Source organism: Lepidochelys kempii, chromosome 1, assembly GCF_965140265.1.
Source record: "Lepidochelys kempii isolate rLepKem1 chromosome 1, rLepKem1.hap2, whole genome shotgun sequence".
NCBI classification, from domain to species: Eukaryota; Metazoa; Chordata; order Testudines; family Cheloniidae; genus Lepidochelys; species Lepidochelys kempii.
This window is the reverse complement of record NC_133256.1, coordinates 10,492,569-10,511,323: the sequence shown is the minus strand read 5'-3', so window position 1 is coordinate 10,511,323 and position 18,755 is coordinate 10,492,569. Positions and strand designations below refer to the sequence as shown.

The following is an 18,755-nucleotide window of genomic DNA, read 5'->3' as shown; positions in this document are numbered from 1 at the left end:
AAATTCGTCTGAAATCAACACTGGTGAGCCCCCAGCTGGAGTACTGTCTGGGCACCACACTTTAGGAAAGATGTGGCTAAGTTGGAGAGAGTCAGAGAAGAGCAACAAAAATGATCAAAGGTTCAGAAACCCTGACCTAGGAGGAAAGGTTGAAAACCTGGGCATGTTTAGTGTTGAGTAAAGCAGACTGATCGGAGGACCTGATAACCGTCTTCAGCTCTGTTCTAGAGTGGACGGGGATCAATCGTTCGCCACGTCCACTGAAGGGAGGACAAGAACTAGTGGGCTTAGTCTGCAACAACGGAGATTTATGTCCGGGGTTCTCAAACTTCATTGCACCACGACCCCCTTCTGACAGCAACAATCACTACAGGACCCCAGGAGCGGGGGGCCAAAGCCCGAGCTGCACTGCCCCAGGTGTGGGGGCCAAAGCTGAAATTCAAGGGCTTCAGCCCCAGGCAGGGGGCTTAGATATTAGGAAAAGCTTTCTGTCTCTACGAGTAGTTAGACTCTGGACTAGGATTCTAAGGGAGACTGTGAAATCCCCATCACTGGATGTTTTTAAGGAAAAGGCTGAACAAACACCTGTCAGGGATGGTCTAGTCTAGCGCAGGGGGCTGGACTTGGTGACCTCTCAAGGTCCCTTCCAGCCTGACATTTCTCTGATTCTGTGATTAAGTGATTTGCCCGAAGCCCTAGGACACTGGTGGTAGCACTGGAATTAGACCCCCCAGATCCTGGCTGCCAGGCCTGTGCTCAGACCACACTTCTCCCCCCCCCCAAATATGTCTGATTACCCAGTTCAGAGTCCCTCCAGAATTGACCTCATCCTGCTTCCTCCCCAACAGGTTACACTTAGTGGGAACTGTCCCTACAAGACAGTGATGGGAAGAGGGTGGTGCCTGTTCCCACAGGGGATGGAATCATTACAAGGTGAATCTAATTTTGGACTCAGACTGTGAAGCGTTGTATTTTGAGCAAGGCAGAAGGTTTGCAATGGGCCAGTGGCTCACTGACACATGGGCCCCGAAGGCCCCTTTGCACTGTCGGGAGTGGGGAAAAGGGGCTCAGTGGAAATGAGGATCAGGCCCAATCAAGCCCCAAACTGTGAGAAACTCACCTGGTTTGCAGCTTCTCAGCCCAGGTTCAAGTAAAGACCTCCAGAGTGCAAGCCTGAACCCCCCTCTCCCCCAAATCTCCAGGAAAGACCAGTTCCAGAGTGGAACCTTGCAGCTCACCCCTAGCTATGCAATGGGCTGAACCAAACCCCCAGATCCAGCCACTCCCGAACTCCAGAGAAGTCTGGATCTGGACTGTCATGGCTCCTGCCTGGAATGGGACGGGTGTTTGGAGAGAGCGTCCCTGTGTGTTTGGGGGGGGAGGGAGACTTAGCCAAACTCAAACACACTTTGCAGGATGCCAAACATTTGCACAAGCCAAAGCTGCACCCAGCTCCGTGCGTAATGGGGACACACAAGGAGCTGGCACCTGTCCCCTGGGAACAGCCTGCTTGGCACATTCCAGCCCTGAGACGTGACCGCGGTTCCTGTTGTCCAGCCAGAGCAGCTTCACGGCCAGCTGAGCACTGACTAGCGGGTTCTGTGGTCTAACCGTGAATGTCCCCAGAGAGGGAGCTTCCACCGCGGCCCCTGGGAGAGGTTTCCACTTGGGAGGTGTTACTCATGGAACAGATGAGGAAATGGCAGACTGGAGTTAATGGTCCAGGTACCTCGGGGGGTGGCTGTCCCTTCCCAGCTGTGCTGGAGAGACTATATTTCTAGAGATCATGCTGGAAAAAACTCCCACTCACCTTGACCACAGGCACACTGAGGTTTGCATAGATAAAGGCAGTGGATCCTCCGGCTTCTACTGAGCTCAGCTGGAAAACAAGGGCAGCACTCAGTGTAACACTGTGTGTTTGCAAAGCCTCTTTCACAGGGGGCGCTTTACCGAGGAGGCTGCTTTGCACGTGGGGAAACTGAGGCACAGAGCGACGCTTTGATTGGCTTGAGATCACACGGCCTTCAAGGCCCTGCACAATTCTGCCCCTCCCTGCTTGTCTGTTCTTGTCTTTTATCACCTTGCTCCCTTGAGCTGCCAATGCTGCCTTGAAGCCAATTTGTTGGCTTCCTCACAGACTTCTCTGTATTTTTTTAACACTGCCTGGAATGTCCTACCTGAGCTAACTCATGCCACGGTGCACATAATGAACACCCACAAGGGAAGAGCTAGGCTGGTGTTAGCTACTGACTGGCTCATTGTACCAACGCTGTGCCGAGGTTCTGTAGAATCTGAGCTTTCATTTGAAACCATATGTCTAGCCCTAGTAATGGGAAGAAAACCTCCTGCCTGTGACATGATGGGGGGGCTGTAACCCAGAGCTCAGAGAAGTGTTGGGTGCCTTAATCCATCTCAATTGGGTGTTGACCCTGAACCCTACTGACACCCTGAAACATTCTTAACTCTTTCCCTGTTGATCCTTTTAATCAGAAACATCCAGCTGGTCTGGGATTGCGGACAGAGCTTGTATAGAGCACATTCGCTCCTAGTCCAACCCCTGCAGCTGGGAATAGAAACCAGGAGGCTCCCTGCTCTAACCACTAGCCCACAACACATCTCATTGCCTGACTTGGTTGCAGGCTGCAATTCAGCTTAGCGTGATCGAGGCTCCCTTCGAATGATATCCCTAGACATCTTTTAACCACCCTTCACACTCACTAAGAAACAAAAGCCTGCCCAGGCCCCAGCTGGCAGGGAATACTCACATAGATCATGACTGTGGCCAGTCTGTTACCCGACTTCATTCTGTAAAGGGGGCTCTTTCTTGACTGCATCAAAAGAGAACAGTTGTTCATTCACGGACCCAGCACTGCTGCACTATTCATAACAGAGCTTAATGTTACCAGTGCTATGGGACATGGCCCTGCGTTCAAAGGAAGCAGTTCAGGCCAAAAGCCCGATCTACCTTAATAAGATCCACTGTGCCCAGTTGCCTGCAATGTTGAGACAGAAATTAGAAATTAACAACAGGAAAGGCCAATGGACAGGTCACCTATGCCAATTTGCATCTGCCACCTCAGGGCCAGTAAGCAAATAATCTTGTAGCAGATTCCTAAACATGACTGCTATTCGAAGCATATGCACTGAATTCTGCCATATTTACCACCCCTTACATCAAGGCCTGCAAATCTTTACTAGGATGGAAGCAATGAACACTGGGCAGATTCTGATCTAAGTTACACTCACGCTAATCAGGAGTCACTCTACTGAAATCAGGTGTCACCCAGGTGTAAACAGGTGCAAGGGAGAGCAGAACTCAGCTTATGGTATAATATGTGTAGAACTGGCTTTAAAATGCCAATAAGTTTTCACTGGAAATGTGAACTTTTTTCATTATTTCAAAATGTCCCGTGGAAATGTTTTGTGTTTTCATTGAACTATCCCAAGCCAAAACCGGGAGATTTTCCTGTAAAATGTTTCCATTTAAAAACGCTGATTTTTTTTTAACCCCATCTTTGGCCATCTTCTCTGTCCCAGGGAGACAGCAGCCCTTGGGGTTCCAGAAAGGAAGTATTTTTTAAGTCAGGTGGAAAGGATCATGTGAAAGAATCCTGTGATAAATGAAGGGGAGGGGGGTGGGGAATAGCTCCCTTTTATGGACCCAGTCAGCCAGTAAGCTATAAAATCCCTCTTCGTAGCTGTTCTCTACTTGCTTTACCTGTAAAGGGTTAAAAAGTCTGACTGCTTGCACAGGTAAAAGGAAGGGAGTGGGCACCTGGCCAAAAGAGCCAATGGGAAGGCCAGAACTTTTTAAAGTTGAGGAAAAAACTTCCCCTTTTTCTGTCTGTGTTGTTCTCCGGAGCAGTGATGCTGTAAAAACTTTGGACCAGGTATGAAAAATCATCAGATCATACCTAGAAAGTATTCATTTAAAACCCCAGATATGTAAGTAGATCAGGAAATGTCTAGGAAGACGAGAATAGGTTTATCTCTGTTTATTTCTTTATGGCTTGTGGACTCCTCTGTGCTAACTCCAAATGCTTTTGTTTTGCTTGTAACCTTTAAGCTGGACCTCAAGAAGGTTATTCTTGATCCTTAATTTTTGTAAGTGGGTTCTTTAAATCTAGCAATAGTCTGAGTTTCCAGATGTATTTTCTTTCTTTTTTTTGTTCTTAATAAAATTTACCTTTTTTAAGAACAGGATTGAATTTTTGTGTCCTCAGAGGTTTGTGCATATGTTGTTTAATTACCTGGTGGCAACAGCTGATTTCCTTTGTTTTCCTCTTCAGCTCTTCCCCGGAGGGGGGCTGAAAGGGCTTGAGGATGCCCCACAGGGAGGAATTCCCAAGTGCACCTTCCTGGACTCTCAAAGGGGTTTTTGAACTTGGGTGGTGGCAGCATCTACCCATCCAAGGTCAGAGAGAAGCTGTAACCGTGGGAGTTTAATACCAGGCTGCAGTGGCAGTGTTAATGTTTAGAATCCTTGCGGACCCCCATGAAGTGCCGGAGTGGGGAATCAGCCCTGACACACCCCAGGAAATAGACTGATCAGCACCACAGCCCTGGGGCGGTACTGAAACACAGGACACTGCTGCATGGCATGGTGCCAACAGACGCCAATGGGAGGCCTCCTGTAAACTTCAGTGATCATTGGCTCAGGCCCTGTGTGAAGATGACCCACTGTGATCCAGTCTCACGGGCTTTGTTACTCACTGTGGCATGGTCAAAATGAGGCTCATAGTGTCCACCTATGCCATAATTCACCACCTGTAGGTACTCCGCATACGGTGGCCGAATGTTCAAGCCAGTCAGGGCTGCAATCCTCTGATCGAGCGACACGATCACAGGGTCGACCGTGTCCTTCAGCCAGGCGCTAGAATGCACAGCAGACAAGCTCAGAGGGGTCGCCCAGAACAGCTGGCAGAAGGATCCCCAGGTGGAATCTGTTCTAAATGCCCAACGAGCCAGAGTCAATCGAGTTCCACCAGGGAAGAGCTCCCCAGGGACGAATCTGGCCCCATGTGCAGTAGGCTCAGGGTTATTGTCCTTATTGGACGGATAGGGGAAACTGAGGCACAGAGAGACAAAGGGCCAGATTTTTTAAAAGGGAAAATCCACTTCATAGAATTATAGAATATCAGGGTTGGAAGGGACCTCAGGAGGTCATCTAGTCCAACCCGCTGCTCAAAGCAGGACCAATCCCCAATTTTTGCCCCAGATCCCTAAATGGCCCCCTCAAGGATTGAACTCACAACCCTGGGTTTAGCAGGCCAATGCTCAAACCACTGAGCTACCCCTCCCCCCAAACTCACCCAGTGAGTCTGTGGCAGAGCCAGGACCCCGCCCCAGGTCTCCTGTTTCTGAAACAAAATCAGCTTTTCTCCTGCCTCTAACATGCTGCCAGTGGCTGAATGCCTCACTCAGAGCAGAGGCCATTCCAAACAGAGACGGGGGCATGGCAGCTGCTGTCTGAAGGTTGGCAGGTAAAATGTGTCCAGTGAAGGGATCTTTACTTTCCTGGAGCTGGTTTCACTGTGCGCAGCCCTGGAAGCTTCTTGATGTACCCGGACTATTTATGTCAAAGGCCTTTGCCTTTGTAATCGTCCTGGAGGCAGTGTGTTTTGGATCAGTGCATGGAAACCGTATTCTTCTACCAGATCTGTTTGCTGACATTGGCGCTGCTGTGGGCCAGCCTTTCAGAGTGTTCCAGAATCTAATCATCTGCCAGATTCTGTTCTCCACTTCAGCTAGAAATAGACTAGAACCAGCACGCTGGAGCCAAACAGAACGGGGTGGGATTGGGGGTACGAAATCTAAACCCAACACTAAATTCCATGAACGGCACCTATTTTACTATTCTTCTTCTTCTTCTATGACATTTGTACCTAGAGGCCTCAAGCACAGTCAGTGGCTCATTGCGCTAGGTGCTGTACACACACACATAGTCAGACAGGTCCAGATCCTCAAAGCCACTTAGGCACCTAATTCCCTTTGATTTCAATGGGTGCCCAAATACCTTTGAGGATCTGGGCCATAGTCCCTGCCCCAAAGAGCTTACAATAGAGAAGACAGACAGAAGGTGGGGACAGGGAAGAGGTATTGTAGCCCCATTTTACGGAAGGACAACTGAGGCTCAGAGAGGTTCGGGTATATCTATACTGCGATAAAGACCCAGGGCACGACCGCGGCCGGCCCAGGTTGGCTGACTCAAGGGGGGAGGGGCTCAGACATCCGTGAGCTAGAGCGATCCTGCCAGTCCAAAGAGAGAATATTGCAAAGGTGCAAAAGCCACCCTGCTCCCCACCACCCACCCTGTCGGTGCCAAGGACTCAGTGCCAACGTTGTCAGTGAGAACCCAGAATGGCACCCGCTGGCAGAAGAGTGGCCACACTGGGGCTGGCACCAGTCTAGCTAAATTGCAAATTCTGTGTGCGGACCGAGCCTCGGGCTGAGCTACATAAACACGGAGGATCCTGCCTTAAGCTGCTGCTGCATCCACTTGGGGGTTTCCCGGAATGTGCAGAAAGGCGGGGGGACGGGCCCAACAATCCTGAGAGGGCAGGAAAGAAAATCAGCTCTTTCATCTCAACGGCCGCCTCTTGCCAATGGCCATGAACTGCTGTCCGCATGGTGGAGTCACATTCCGCAGCGCGGGAGAGTCATCGGAGCAGAATGTAGCCCGCAGAGCCCCATAAGGAACAAATCATCTGCTGGCTAACAAATAACTGAATCCCACCCAGACGTACGTCTGAAGCGCCTCATTTGTTCCGTTGTTTTTCAGCCAGAGGGATTTTCAGTGTCATTACAAGGTCTGTGGAGAATCCAGGTTCACACCCAGAACATTAAACCTGGAGACAATGCCGGTCTTGCTTTTTATATTGTACCTTGATAGTGACTACTGGGGTCTGCTGGTTCGAGTAGGGGCTTAGGCATTAGTACGGCTGGATTCGGTCTTCCCTCTGCCACTGACTTACTGTGTCGCCTTGGACAAAGTCTCTGTGCCTCAGTTTACCCCACCTGTACGACAGCAGTCATTATACTAACAGGTACCTCATTACAGAGGCAGTAGCTAGAATTAATGACTGAATATGAAGGGCTTTCAGCTGCTCAGCGGGGAAGTGCTGTGCGTAGACTGGGTTTCTCTATCAGATGCTATGCACATTGGAGATGAGTTCGTCTGGTTAGGGGATCTAGGTCTTCGTCTTTTAAATTAATTTATCTAGTTATCATTTCCTTCTCCCCACGGTTTAATTCCCCCCTCCTTTTTCTGGGTCCTGTCATGACAAACACCTTCTCACTGGCAATGGGGTGACCTCTGCCAATGCCCCTTCTGCCTTCTTTAGCAGCCCCCTGGAGCTGCAGGGGTTAAAAGTTACTCTCCCCATCTGGCTCTGGGCCTGGGAATAGAATTCCATTCAACGGGGCGTCTGGGGATGAGGCTGGGAGGCTGAGCCTGGAAATATTTTACTGGGATCACTATCCCGTGCCTGGATTCTGGATTTAACTCTTTCCTCCTCTGCAGGGAGCCAGGATAACTGTCCTCTCTGTCTCAGCGAAGTTTCCCCAGCAAGCGACCGTCTGAGTTCCAGCCATACATTCTCTTCCCGCGGCACTGAAAAGCCTGTCACTGCAGGGGAACTCAGAGACCAGGAATGGGATCTGCAGCCCCTCACTCCGGCGATACTGGTTGAAACCCAGCCTAAGGTGAGAATGGTCTAATGTCCCTCCCATCGGAAATTGGTCAGTATCACTCCCATCTCACAGCTGTTTGCTCACCTCGCTTTGCGTCATCACGGGACCATGGACACTGGAGCCAGAGGTGCAGTTTCCCGCTGGAGCGACCTTACCTGCGCTAGCTCTGATTGAGCTAGTGTGCTAAAAATAGAAGCGGCCGCCCGGGATATGGACCCAGGGTCTCAGATGGGCTCCTACTCGAGGCAGCCGGTCCGTCCCGCTGCTTGCACAGCCAGACTCTATTTTTATTGCGCTAGCTCGATTGGCGCAAGTGCAGGCCCTCCCCTCAAGCTGGGAATTGCCCCCCCAGCTCCGGTGGAGACGCACCCTGGGACACAGAAGTTCCCAGCTCCTAGTGAGAGGTGATTGCAGAGGCCTCAGTACTGTTCATTGTTTCCTGTCAGGGAGTCCTTGGCCATCCCACTCTGCCCCAGATGGTCTAAGTCTGGCCCCCTCAAGGATTGAACTCACAACCCTGGGTTTAGCAGGCCAATGCTCAAACCACTGAGCTATCCCTCTCCCACAACTGGAGTTGTCACTTGGGTACCAATAGCAGTGAAGCCAAGGCAGCACAGACTAGCCACCCCAGTACAAGCTCTCCAGGGAGCCTGGGTACATAATCGGGCAGCAAGCTCGTGCTGCTGCAGCTTCATTGCTATTGGGACCGGAGCTAGCTCAGCCAGGTCCACACGTGCTGCAATCCCCCCATTGCAGTGTAGACGTACGCGGTGTGTTTGTACAGCACCTAGCACAATGGGACGCTGCTCTAGTCGGGGGCCCTCTAGGTACTGCTGTAATATGATTAACAATAAGACGGGGCAGACAGGGCATGAAATTCCAGCTGTGAGAACCCTGGTGCCCAAATGTTGTGGGGGAGGGGGGGCGAGCGGTTAATTACCTCTTACTTATCCGGTACTCGGCTTTCTGCTGCTTCTCTTCTGAGGCAACCACTGATCTCTGCAGCTGAGCACCAGGGAGACGAGAGCACACGAGATAGTCAGGGGACGTAACAAATATGGGACCTGCAGTCGCATGGGGAGGCCGACAGGCACCTACACTCCCAGGTGGATTGAGGCAGGAGCTATGGATCCGTGCATTCAGGCTTTGCGCCGGGATGGGGCCCACAAAGTGGGGATCCAAGCTGGGGTGCTATTAGCCAGCCAGTGAGAGCCAGGCACCGAGCCGCCTGCTGCTGCACCGCTGGCTGGCATCGCCGGCCCGACAAGTTCTCTCCCCGCTGAGGCTCAGGTGTAGCCGTGGCCGTGGGAGGAGGGGATGGAAGGCTGGCCATCAGCTGAGCTGCAACCCGCACAGTCCTCCCTGTAACGGGGCAGGCCCCGCGAGTGCCGCGATGAGCCACTCAGCACATACCAGACAGTGGGAGAGAGAGGAGAGCTGGGCCCAGCAAGAGGCTGAGCTTGGGTGGCTCTCGTACAGTCCCAGGCCTACAGCACTGACGACTTGTCAGTCCTGGATTCAGTTATTAATTTCCCCGTGGGCTGCTTTGCTCCAGTACCAAGGCACCAGGTCTTCCTCCGGGAGCCCAGAGAGGCAGCTAAAGGCATGCGGTTTACTTCAGAACAAACCGTTTAAATGCGGGGCTGAGGAGCGGATGGTTCCGTCCCTCTCTTTTTGTTACCTCAGGATAGCAGCGTCTTCCTCGCGTTCCTCTGGCTGGGAGACAATTCACCACTAGCTCCCTGCCCTCCTAAAGAACGAGCCGCCCGACAATCTCACGCTGCTGTACGATCCCTAGTGAATTTCGTCCCTGTTCCAAGTGGTGAGCTGGCAATCGGTGCAGGCAGCCAGGCCGTGAACATGCCCACCAGAATATTAAGCCAGACAGTTGTTCATGTTTCTAAGATGGCTTCTGTGTTGAGGAACTTAGATTCTAAGGCCACCACTGAGCTCTGTGGAGCTGAAAAGCTTGTCTCTTCCACCCACAGAACTTGGGCCAATAAAAGATATGACCTGACCCCCAGTGTCTCTCTCATATCCTGGGGCCAACACGGCTACAACAACTCTGCACAGCACAGGCCAGAGAACTTCCCTGTCGCAATACCTGGCTAAACTAAAGCAGATCTTCTAGAAACACACCCAGTCCTGAAAAACGCTTCACCCGGCTCTCGGCTGCAGTGCGGCTCGGACCCACGTCCTTCGGCATGGAAGGAACAAGCCCCTACCACTTAAGGCTAAAATCCCATTACCGGGTGCAGGTATAGGTGTAGCTGGGGGCTGGAGTCATGAAGGCCTGACTGAGTGCCGAACTATCTCGTGGGTTTCTTTGCATGTGTGGATGGGGTTCAGACCCACCTCTAGCCGTCCAGACGCTCCCATTTGACTGCATTCAGATGACATCCCCTCCCCGCTTGCCATGGAAAGGTGTTTCTCTTCCCCACAGAGCTGTATGAGGACATGTGTGTGCATTAGGTCTGCAAGGAGCCTTGTTTGATGAACTCACCCAGGGAGCTGCAAGCCCCTTGATCTTCTCCGCCTCCAGGTCGCTAACGAAGTCGTGGTACAGGGCTACGTACGGCTGCAGCCGGAGCAGCTCTCTTTTCACCGGTTGGAGGATCAGGTAGGGGCTGTCGTTCGTCTCGTATGAGCAATGGAGGGCTGGGATCTGATACTGGGTTGGCTGAAAGGGAACCAGCCCAGGGAATGTGTGAGGAGACGGCTGGAGACTCCAGCTTACACGGGACTGAACCTCATCTAGTGCTGGGGAGAGGGGCAGCTTCAGGTGCCCTGGAGCCACATGCTCCCTCTTTCCCAGCAGGATGGTGCTTAGAATTGACAAGGTCTGCAAAGCCTTCACCTGCAGTGCGGACGAGGCAGGAGCTAGAATCCCAGGGGCTGAGAATGGGTCACAGAGCCAGGCAGCTCAGGGATATCGGCTCAAACCTGGCCTAGGCTGACAGTGACCCAAAGCGGCTATTATGTGATGGCTACTGGGGGCCTGCTGGGCCTCCCTCCGGTTCTCGCCTGACGGCCACCAGCCGCAGCCAGGCTAACTACAGAGACGGAGCAGGGGACCTGCAGCACTCAAAGGCCTGAGTCTAGAGCCAGGCTCCAGCGCTGGGGGCTGGACCAGCCCCAAACCCTTGGGAGAGAGGCACGGAGGTGGGCACACAACAAACACCGACCCGCGGGTTACAACACAGATGTGTCACAACACCCTCAGCCAGGACTGTCTGGGCAGGTGTGAGGCACACACCGGGGCCGTCCTGGGCAAGAGGACGTGAGTGGGTCTCGTTCACCATCACCCCCTAGCCCCACAGGAAGGCTCAAGGCTCCATACCTGTGACCCCAGAGTCTGGCACAGCTCTTCATAGAGGTCTCTAGTCTGCAGGTGAGTCACATTCGGCCTCTGCAGGCCCACCTCGGCCGTGGTGCGCTCTGGACTTTCCACCAAGAACCTTTCATACTTAAGGACGTTCCTAGCGATTCTTTTGTTGCTGGGATCTGTGGGGAACAGCATAGGCACGTTACCCTGGCCCTCGGCAGCTGGCTTTGGTAGTGCTTCGATGCTCCATGGACACGGGCACCACTGACGGAGTTCATCTGTCGGCTTTCATAGCGTTTTAACAGCTATTCCTTGGTCTGCTCTGTCCCTATTTGCTGAAATACAAGTAAAATCACTCAGCGTCGTTGTAGCCGTGTCAGTCCCAGGATATTAGAGAGACAAGGCGGGTGAGGTCGTATCTTTCAATGGACCAGCTTCTGCTGATGAGAGAGAGACAAGCTCGAAAGCTCAAAACTTTGTCTCTCTCACCAAATAACACCAGAGGAGAGTGTAACTCATTCCACTGGAACAATTTACCAAGGATCGTGGTGGATCCTCCATCACTTGCGGCCTTAAAGTCACGACTGGCTGTCTTTCTTAAAGGCACAGGCTAGTTCAGACCCAGGTTATGGGCTTGACCCAGGAATGACTGGGTGATGTCCTCTGGCCTGTGCTATGCAGGAGATCAGATTAGATAAGTGTTCGCAAACATTTTATGTTGGCGACCCTTTCACACAGCAAGCCTCCAAGTGCAACCCTCCTTATAAATTAAAAACACATTTTTTATATTAAACACTAGCTTAAATGCTGGAGGTGGAGCAGGGCTGGGGGTGGAGCTGGGTGAGAGGGGCTCCGGCTCTCCATCATGAATGGGGCTGACAGCCAGAGCCCCACCAGGTGTGGGGCTGACAGCTCGCGACCCCCAACATAATAACCTTGCAACCCGCAGTTTGAGAACCCCTGGATTCGATGATCACAACAGTCCCTTCTGTCCTTAATTAAAATCTATAATCCACAGTCACTAAGAGATTTCCTGGTTGTCAACAATGCCATGCTGTGTCCCATGGCCAAACTGAATTTCATGGGGAGAGTGAGGACAGAACTCAGATCCTTCTGCTCTAAAAGCCCTACCCTGGGCCACTTGAGCTAAAGCGGGGCCTCTATCACCTGACTCTACAGGATACCATGGAGCAGTTGTAATTCTAGCTAGTAGAGGTCAGTGGTGCACACACACACTGGCCGGTTGGTTATGAAGTTTACCAACGCTGGTAACAATTTTCAGGCACTTAGAAAAGCGTCTAGCAGCTAGATACGCAAGAGAGACCAATAAATCCTTGGGCCTGATCTGCAGCCTGAGTTAAGGTTGTTAAGTGAGTTAAGTGCCACTCCAGTGGCGCAAAGAGAATGAATGCTGCCTTCATCAGGCAGCGGTAGATTGCCTGGGGACTAGGCCAGAACCTGGACCATACACTGCAGCCAGGCTGGTGTGACAGAACGGTGCAGGCTACCTAGGTTAAAGCAACCCTGGGGCTGCTCTAACTTGCATCTGAAGCCAGTTTGGCCTTGGCTACCCCAGACTTGGGGCAGGGGTGAATTGCCTCCTCACACCTCAGTTGCGGTGAGCATGAGCTCAGCGCAGCTGGTCTATAAACCTGGTGCTCATTTAGCTCAGCAATTTTGGAGTTTTACAGCCTGCCGTGTAGGAAAGAGCTGCTCTCCTGGACCCGCCCTTTCCAGCCCTCCCCCCTGTGCTTCCTTGCCAGCCCATTATATACTGCACAGCATGGGGAAGGGGCTCCATGGGCCACCGCTGGAGAACCCCTGGTTTCAATGAAAAGCAGTTTTTCACCCAGAGCGGAGGGAAAAGTCACTGATTTCCCGCTGACAATCACATACCGTAGTGAAGAAACTCTCTGGAGAGGCTTAAGGCATGAGAAACATTTCCTGCCTAGGAGAGAGAGAGAGAGGAAACATGGGTGTCCCTGGTGCAATGGGCGTCCCGTCTGCATTTGCTCAAGCCAGGATCCCCTGCCCCCTGCTCCTATTCGGCTCCCACCATGCACCAGAGAAACGGGCACAAACCTCAGGCACAAACAAAGCCAGATCAGCTGTAGGAATCACTGGTGTCGTCAGTGCCAGGGGATGCGTACGAGCGCGCTCCGAGTTCTGATTCTGATCCGAGCATCACGGCTCAGGCTGATTCAGAGTCTTAACGGCGACGAGTCTGAACCAAAGCACCACTGAAATCAATGTGGGGGCGGGGGGGGGGGGGTCTGTTGGCTTCATCGGGCTTTGGATCGGGCCCTGCGTGCACATGCACCCGGTGCCCTGGGCAGGGTGGGGAAGACGCTTCCCCTAAGGATCCCACCAGCTTTGATCAGCGATTGGGTGCCATTAGAAGCTGCCCGGTGGAGGCTGGCACAGGGGCATTCTGGCCATACCCCCTCTCCAGCCAGCACCACCCACTTCTGGAGCAGTGTGGCTTGGCTGCGGGTCCATCCAGAGAGCAGGCCATGCTGACACCTTGCATCATCACCACCGTCTGCCATCACTGGGGGCCCAAGCCCTGCATCACACCAGCTTATCCGGGCCTGAATCAAGCAGAGCAGATTAGCGACAGCCAGACAGCCAAGCTGCTGCTCGCGGTAGCTGGAAGTGGGACGAGGGAGGGAGGCTGCCCCTGGACAGAGTATTTGAGGCTGAGTCATTCTGGCCGGCCAGGGTGAGATTCCCCCAGTGCCAGCAGCTTGCTGCCGGACATTCAGTCAATTGCAGTCACTGGAGCAGGGCTGGGGAGGGATTTGGGGAGTTAGTGGCTTAGAGGCTCAGAGACAGCGTCCATGCTGGCTGCAGGGGCAGATAGGATGCCAGCAGAAGGGGCTTCCTTCCACGCACGGTAACACACTGCTCAGCCAGCAGGAGGCGCCTGAGCAAACCAGCCGCAGTCCCAGAGCAGGCAGGGAAATGAATGAGATGAAACAAGAGTTTTGTTATTCGAGGAAATGGGGGGAGGGGAGTTGGCCGGCAGACAAAGGGCACAAGCTCTGGCTGCCTGCAGGGTAGCTTGTTACTGAGTGGGATGAGGGGGCCAGTGTGGGTGGGGAGGTGAACTTGGGACTGATGCACAAATAAGCAAAGCCACCAGAGATGGGTCTGTGCTGCAGCGTTCAGCTCCGCTGTGGCCCCCAAACCCCGCACAGTCTGGGGAGGGCAGATCCGGCTTTCATTTCACCCTGCTATAAAGATAGGAGCCAGCTACAAAATTCAGAGCCAGATCCGGGTTTGGAATCCCAGTGACCCAAATCCCTGAAGGCCAGACCCTCTCCTGGGCTGCAGCTGCTGTACGCTTGGCTGCTGGTACAAAATGTCCTGATCCTGGGGTAGTCAGCCCTGCGGGGTGGGGTGGGGTCAGCCCAGCATAGGGGGATCTCCTGGGCATACAGCCAGGACCTCCTCCCATGTGCTGGAATAGAAGGTGTGGCCAGGAAAAAGGAGGCGTGGCCAGCGAGTCCTGGTGATCACTGACTTGTGCACAGGTGGCCCAGGATTAGGAGACCACAGAGGTGGTTTAAAGACATGACTGAACCCCCCCCCCCCCCCCAAACACACACACTCCCAGTCTGTGTGCTCCCTAGTCAGAGTCCAGGAGCTGGACCCAGGTGTTTGGATCTGGGGTGTTGGTTCAGGTCTTGTTTCCATACGCACCCAATGGAGAGCCCCTCACGTTACCCAACAGAAACAGCACGACAGGCTTTTGCTGCCAGCTGCCCGTGTTTCTAGCTCAGTGAGATCTGGAACGCAGCCCTGCCAGGCAGGTGAAGGCTGGCCCCACGGACTCGCCTTGAAATAGGAAAAAGCCAGATGGTCCAGCGCGTCCTCGAGGCTGCCCTCGTCCTCTGTGTTCCACTCCCCGTAGGAGACGCGGAAGAGGCTGACGGCTTCCTCCAGCCACGCAATGGAGTGGTAGTAATCCTCCATGTCGTACGCCACCTGCAAGGTATCAGACGAGATGCCGCGTCCACCCTGAGGGCTGGAGCGGGGCATGGAGTGGTGGGGCAGGGAGGAGGGGAAGGAAACGCATCCATGGGCTGGGTTATAACACAGCTTGGTCTCAGTGCGGCAGCTCAGCAAAGCTCACACAGAAATCAGTGGGTCAAATGCACCCCTGATCTGACTCCATGCTAGTTATCTTATTGTTATTTGTTCTCCAGTTGCGAGCAGGGCCCCGTTGTGCAATGTGCTGTACAGACCCATAGTAAGAGGCAGCCCTTGCCCTGTAGAGCTTGCAATCTACATAGGCAAGACAGACACAGGACATATTGTTACTTCCTGCGAGGCAGCGTGGCCTAGTGAATAGAGCATTGGGCTGGGACTCAGGAGAGCTGACTTTTATTTGCCGCTCTGCCGCGGGCCTGGTGTGCAAGTCACGTCATTGCTCTGTGCCTCGGTTTCTCCAGGCATAAAAAGGGGTTGATGATTCTGCTCTCCTTTGCAAAACACTTTGAGATCTACAGAGGAAGAGTGCTGGATAAGAATTAGGATTTTTCCATATTTTATACATTCCTTTTATACATAGGGGAACCGGGAGGTTAAGTGACTTGCCCAGTATTACACAGGAAACCTGTGGCCCAGCTGAGACCTGAACCCACATATCCTGAGTACCTGTTTAGTGCCTTATCCCCATGACCAGCTTTCTCTCCCCAGTGATAGTTTTGCCTGTCCCTGAGCATCTTAGCACCACTGCTTACAAGGGGGCTAGTGGCTCAGTCAGACATGCAGGGTGGGACCCCAAATAATTCCTTGCCTGGGAGTGTGGGCCCCCTTTCCCATTAGGGCATAGCTCATGTTACGTTGCTGCTGGGGCTAATCCAGTTAGCGATAATTGCCCGTAGTGACCTTTCCATCCAGGTTAAGGACTATCAGAGGCTAAGCATGGATTGCTGTAAATTCAGCTACTTAAAATGCTACAGTGGAACAGCTGGAGTGCTTCAGAGTAGACACTACCTGCGCTGACAGGAGGGGTTCTCCGGCTGGCGCAGGTAATCCACCTCCCTGGGAGGCAGTCGCTGGGCTGACGGAAGAATTCTTCCGTCACCCTAGCGCTGTCTACACTGGGGGCTAGTGGCATGGCTCCGTCTCCCGAAAAATCCACACCCCTTATGGGAGGTAGCTATGCCAATGTCAGCGCAGACCAGCCCTTAGTCTTCCTCCCGTTATTTTCCCCCTGCTCCTTTGCTGTCTCGCCAACTGCATTTTTTAAAGTATTTGGGGGGGTGGGGTGTAGTTGAGATTTGAACCATTTGCCGTGTTCAAAACAACACAGAACATTTTCAGAAGTGGCGACTGGGGGGTTTGGACAGTATCTGGTCTGGCCAGCCCCACAAAATGGTGAGTCTGGCTGCAAAAAATCATGAGATAATCTCAAAAATAATAAGATTTGAACCACAATACACTTGGGATCCCTTTTTATGGGCCTTCTGGGTTTTGACCTGTTAGGGGGTCATGTTTCCAACCTCTCCTTGGCAAACGTGAGGGCTAGAAACTTACTTTGTTCAACGAAAGCTGAAATTTTTCACTTGACACCACAGGACTGCTGGAGCCGGGGCTCATAAATATGCAAGAACTGGCAACTGTGTTTGAGATTCATTATCCAAACAAGTGATAGTTTTGCAGTGACATTACAATGATTGCTCTTCACCAGCGTAAATGTATTTGTCCAGCACTTTATTTGTGTTTTCTATGCTGATAGTTCATGTATAGTCTAGTGGTTAGAGCGAGGGCCTGGGCTCAGGTCCTCAAGGTTCTTTTAGTTCTGCCAATGACTTGCGGTGTGTCTTTGGGCTAGTCACTTAATTTCTCTATGACTCAGTTGCATCCTTTGTAAATGGGGACAAGTGATACTTAACCTAATTCCCAAGGGCATTGTTATTAATTATGATTATTTTGTATTTTCATAGCATGTAGGAGCCCCAGTCATAGCCCATTGTTCCAGATGCTTTACAAACACAGGCCAAAAAGTCAATCACTGCTCCAAAGAGCTCACAACCTAAGTATAAGTCAAGAAGAGACAACAGGTAAATACAGACAGCCTGGGGAATACACAGAAACAGTGAGACAGTATTGGCCATCATGACAGGCAGTGGTCTCAGCACATCCACAGTATACTTGTTTTCAGGTTGTGGGGCTTAATTAATTGATTAGCACTTTGTAACAGCTGAACGATCGCCTGTGTGCCCTAGATCTACTGAAGGGAATGTGGAGTTCTCCTAAAAGGTGAGGGGAAAAAGAAATCAGGAAATCTGAGTTACGGTCTCTGCTGTCCCAGCTCTTCCTTTCCTATAGCCCCAGGCAGTGAGAAAACCTGTTCTCCGGGCTATAACTGAACTCCCAGAATGTTGTAATTAATCACAGTCAGAGATCGGGACCAGGCGTCTCCTTCCCTGGTGTGACTGCATGAAACAGGATCGCAGAGCTTGCTGTCACTGTCTGCCAGGAATGTCTAAGAGATGAGTCAGAAAGGGTCTCGCTTGCAATATTTGAGGAAAGAAATATCCAGTGTAATTTCTTATCACTGTAACTTCATAATTTCCCCCTGAACGATCACGGTCACATACATCTGAAGAAGGTTTTTTTTTACCCACGAAAGCTTAGGCCCAAATAAATCTGTTAGTCTTGAAGGTGCCACCTGACTCCTCGTTGTTTTTGTGGCTACAGACTAACACGGCTACCCCTCTCATATTTGTGCACTTTACAACATCCAGGGACTGTCACCCTGGCAAGGCAAGTCTGATTGTTCCCATTTCAGAGCTGGACAGACGGAGGCACAGTGGGGTGAAGTGCCTCACCCGAGTTCACATGGCAGGGCTGAGACTAGAACCCAGGTCTCCTGATACTGCGGCTGGTGCTCCCTCGGGGTAAAGAAATTCTGGGCTAGAACAGAGAGAGTCCCAGCTCTTTCTGACAGAGGCATTCAGCACTCGCTTCCAGCTTGAGCGCCTGAGTTCAGGGCCCCCAGCTCTGTCTGGGGGAGCTCAGATGGGAACCTAGCTTAGCTCTCACCGCTGGGACTGGGGCTCCCTGGGGTGCCGGTGCTGCTGTATTTGGTTCAAAGGGCAATACTTGCTCCGGGCCAACAGGCCCCAGGGAAGGCGGCGTACGCTGTGTATGGCAGGCCCTTTATTTAAATCACATGTGGAGCCTTTCGTAGCAAAGCGAGCTCTGAATTTGTGACAGCGTGACATGAACACAGCGGCGTCAGAGCACCGTATCCGGCCTGGCATACTGACGAGGGACGTAACTCCCTTCTGGTCACAGCATTCACATTCTGGTCCCAGCACCTGCCCTGTGTGGCTTATATTAGGCTGACTCCTGCTAATGCTGCATCTCCTGGTACCAGCCCCTGATGCTCAGTGGGGTGTGCTCCAGGGGGACTTCCATCGTTTGTCGGGATTCCCGACAGTGCTGCTCTGTGCCTGCTGGAGGCATCAGCCTTTTCCTAGTGGGGGAGGAGGCCTGAGGTGGGCCTTAGCCCCCTTCACCACGAGGCCCCGCCCCCTACTGCTCCTCTTCTCCCTGAGGTCCTGCCCCTGGCCAGGCCAAAAGCCAGAGCCAGGCAGTAGCAAGAACCCCGCACTCTCCACCTGCCCTGGGCAGCATGCCCCAGAGGGTGGGGACACGGGCCAAAAGCTGCTCTTGGGCACCCCAGCCCCCGGGCAGCTCTTACAACGGCCTGGCTCCA

General features: G+C 52.6%; 1 protein-coding gene across 1 annotated transcript in view; it reads right to left on the bottom strand.

Moving 5' to 3' along the window:
- P4HA3 (prolyl 4-hydroxylase subunit alpha 3) overlaps positions 1 to 18,755 on the bottom strand; it is a 32,775-nt gene that overhangs the window by 5,224 nt on the left and 8,796 nt on the right. The window contains exons 4-11 of the mRNA XM_073334316.1: positions 14,858 to 15,007; positions 12,914 to 12,965; positions 11,033 to 11,196; positions 10,196 to 10,372; positions 8,633 to 8,697; positions 4,714 to 4,873; positions 2,766 to 2,828; positions 1,811 to 1,879 (exon numbers count right to left, since the gene is read on the bottom strand). Of these exons, the coding sequence (XP_073190417.1) occupies positions 1,811 to 1,879; positions 2,766 to 2,828; positions 4,714 to 4,873; positions 8,633 to 8,697; positions 10,196 to 10,372; positions 11,033 to 11,196; positions 12,914 to 12,965; positions 14,858 to 15,007 (900 nt within the window). The remainder of the gene's footprint in view (positions 1 to 1,810; positions 1,880 to 2,765; positions 2,829 to 4,713; positions 4,874 to 8,632; positions 8,698 to 10,195; positions 10,373 to 11,032; positions 11,197 to 12,913; positions 12,966 to 14,857; positions 15,008 to 18,755) is intronic.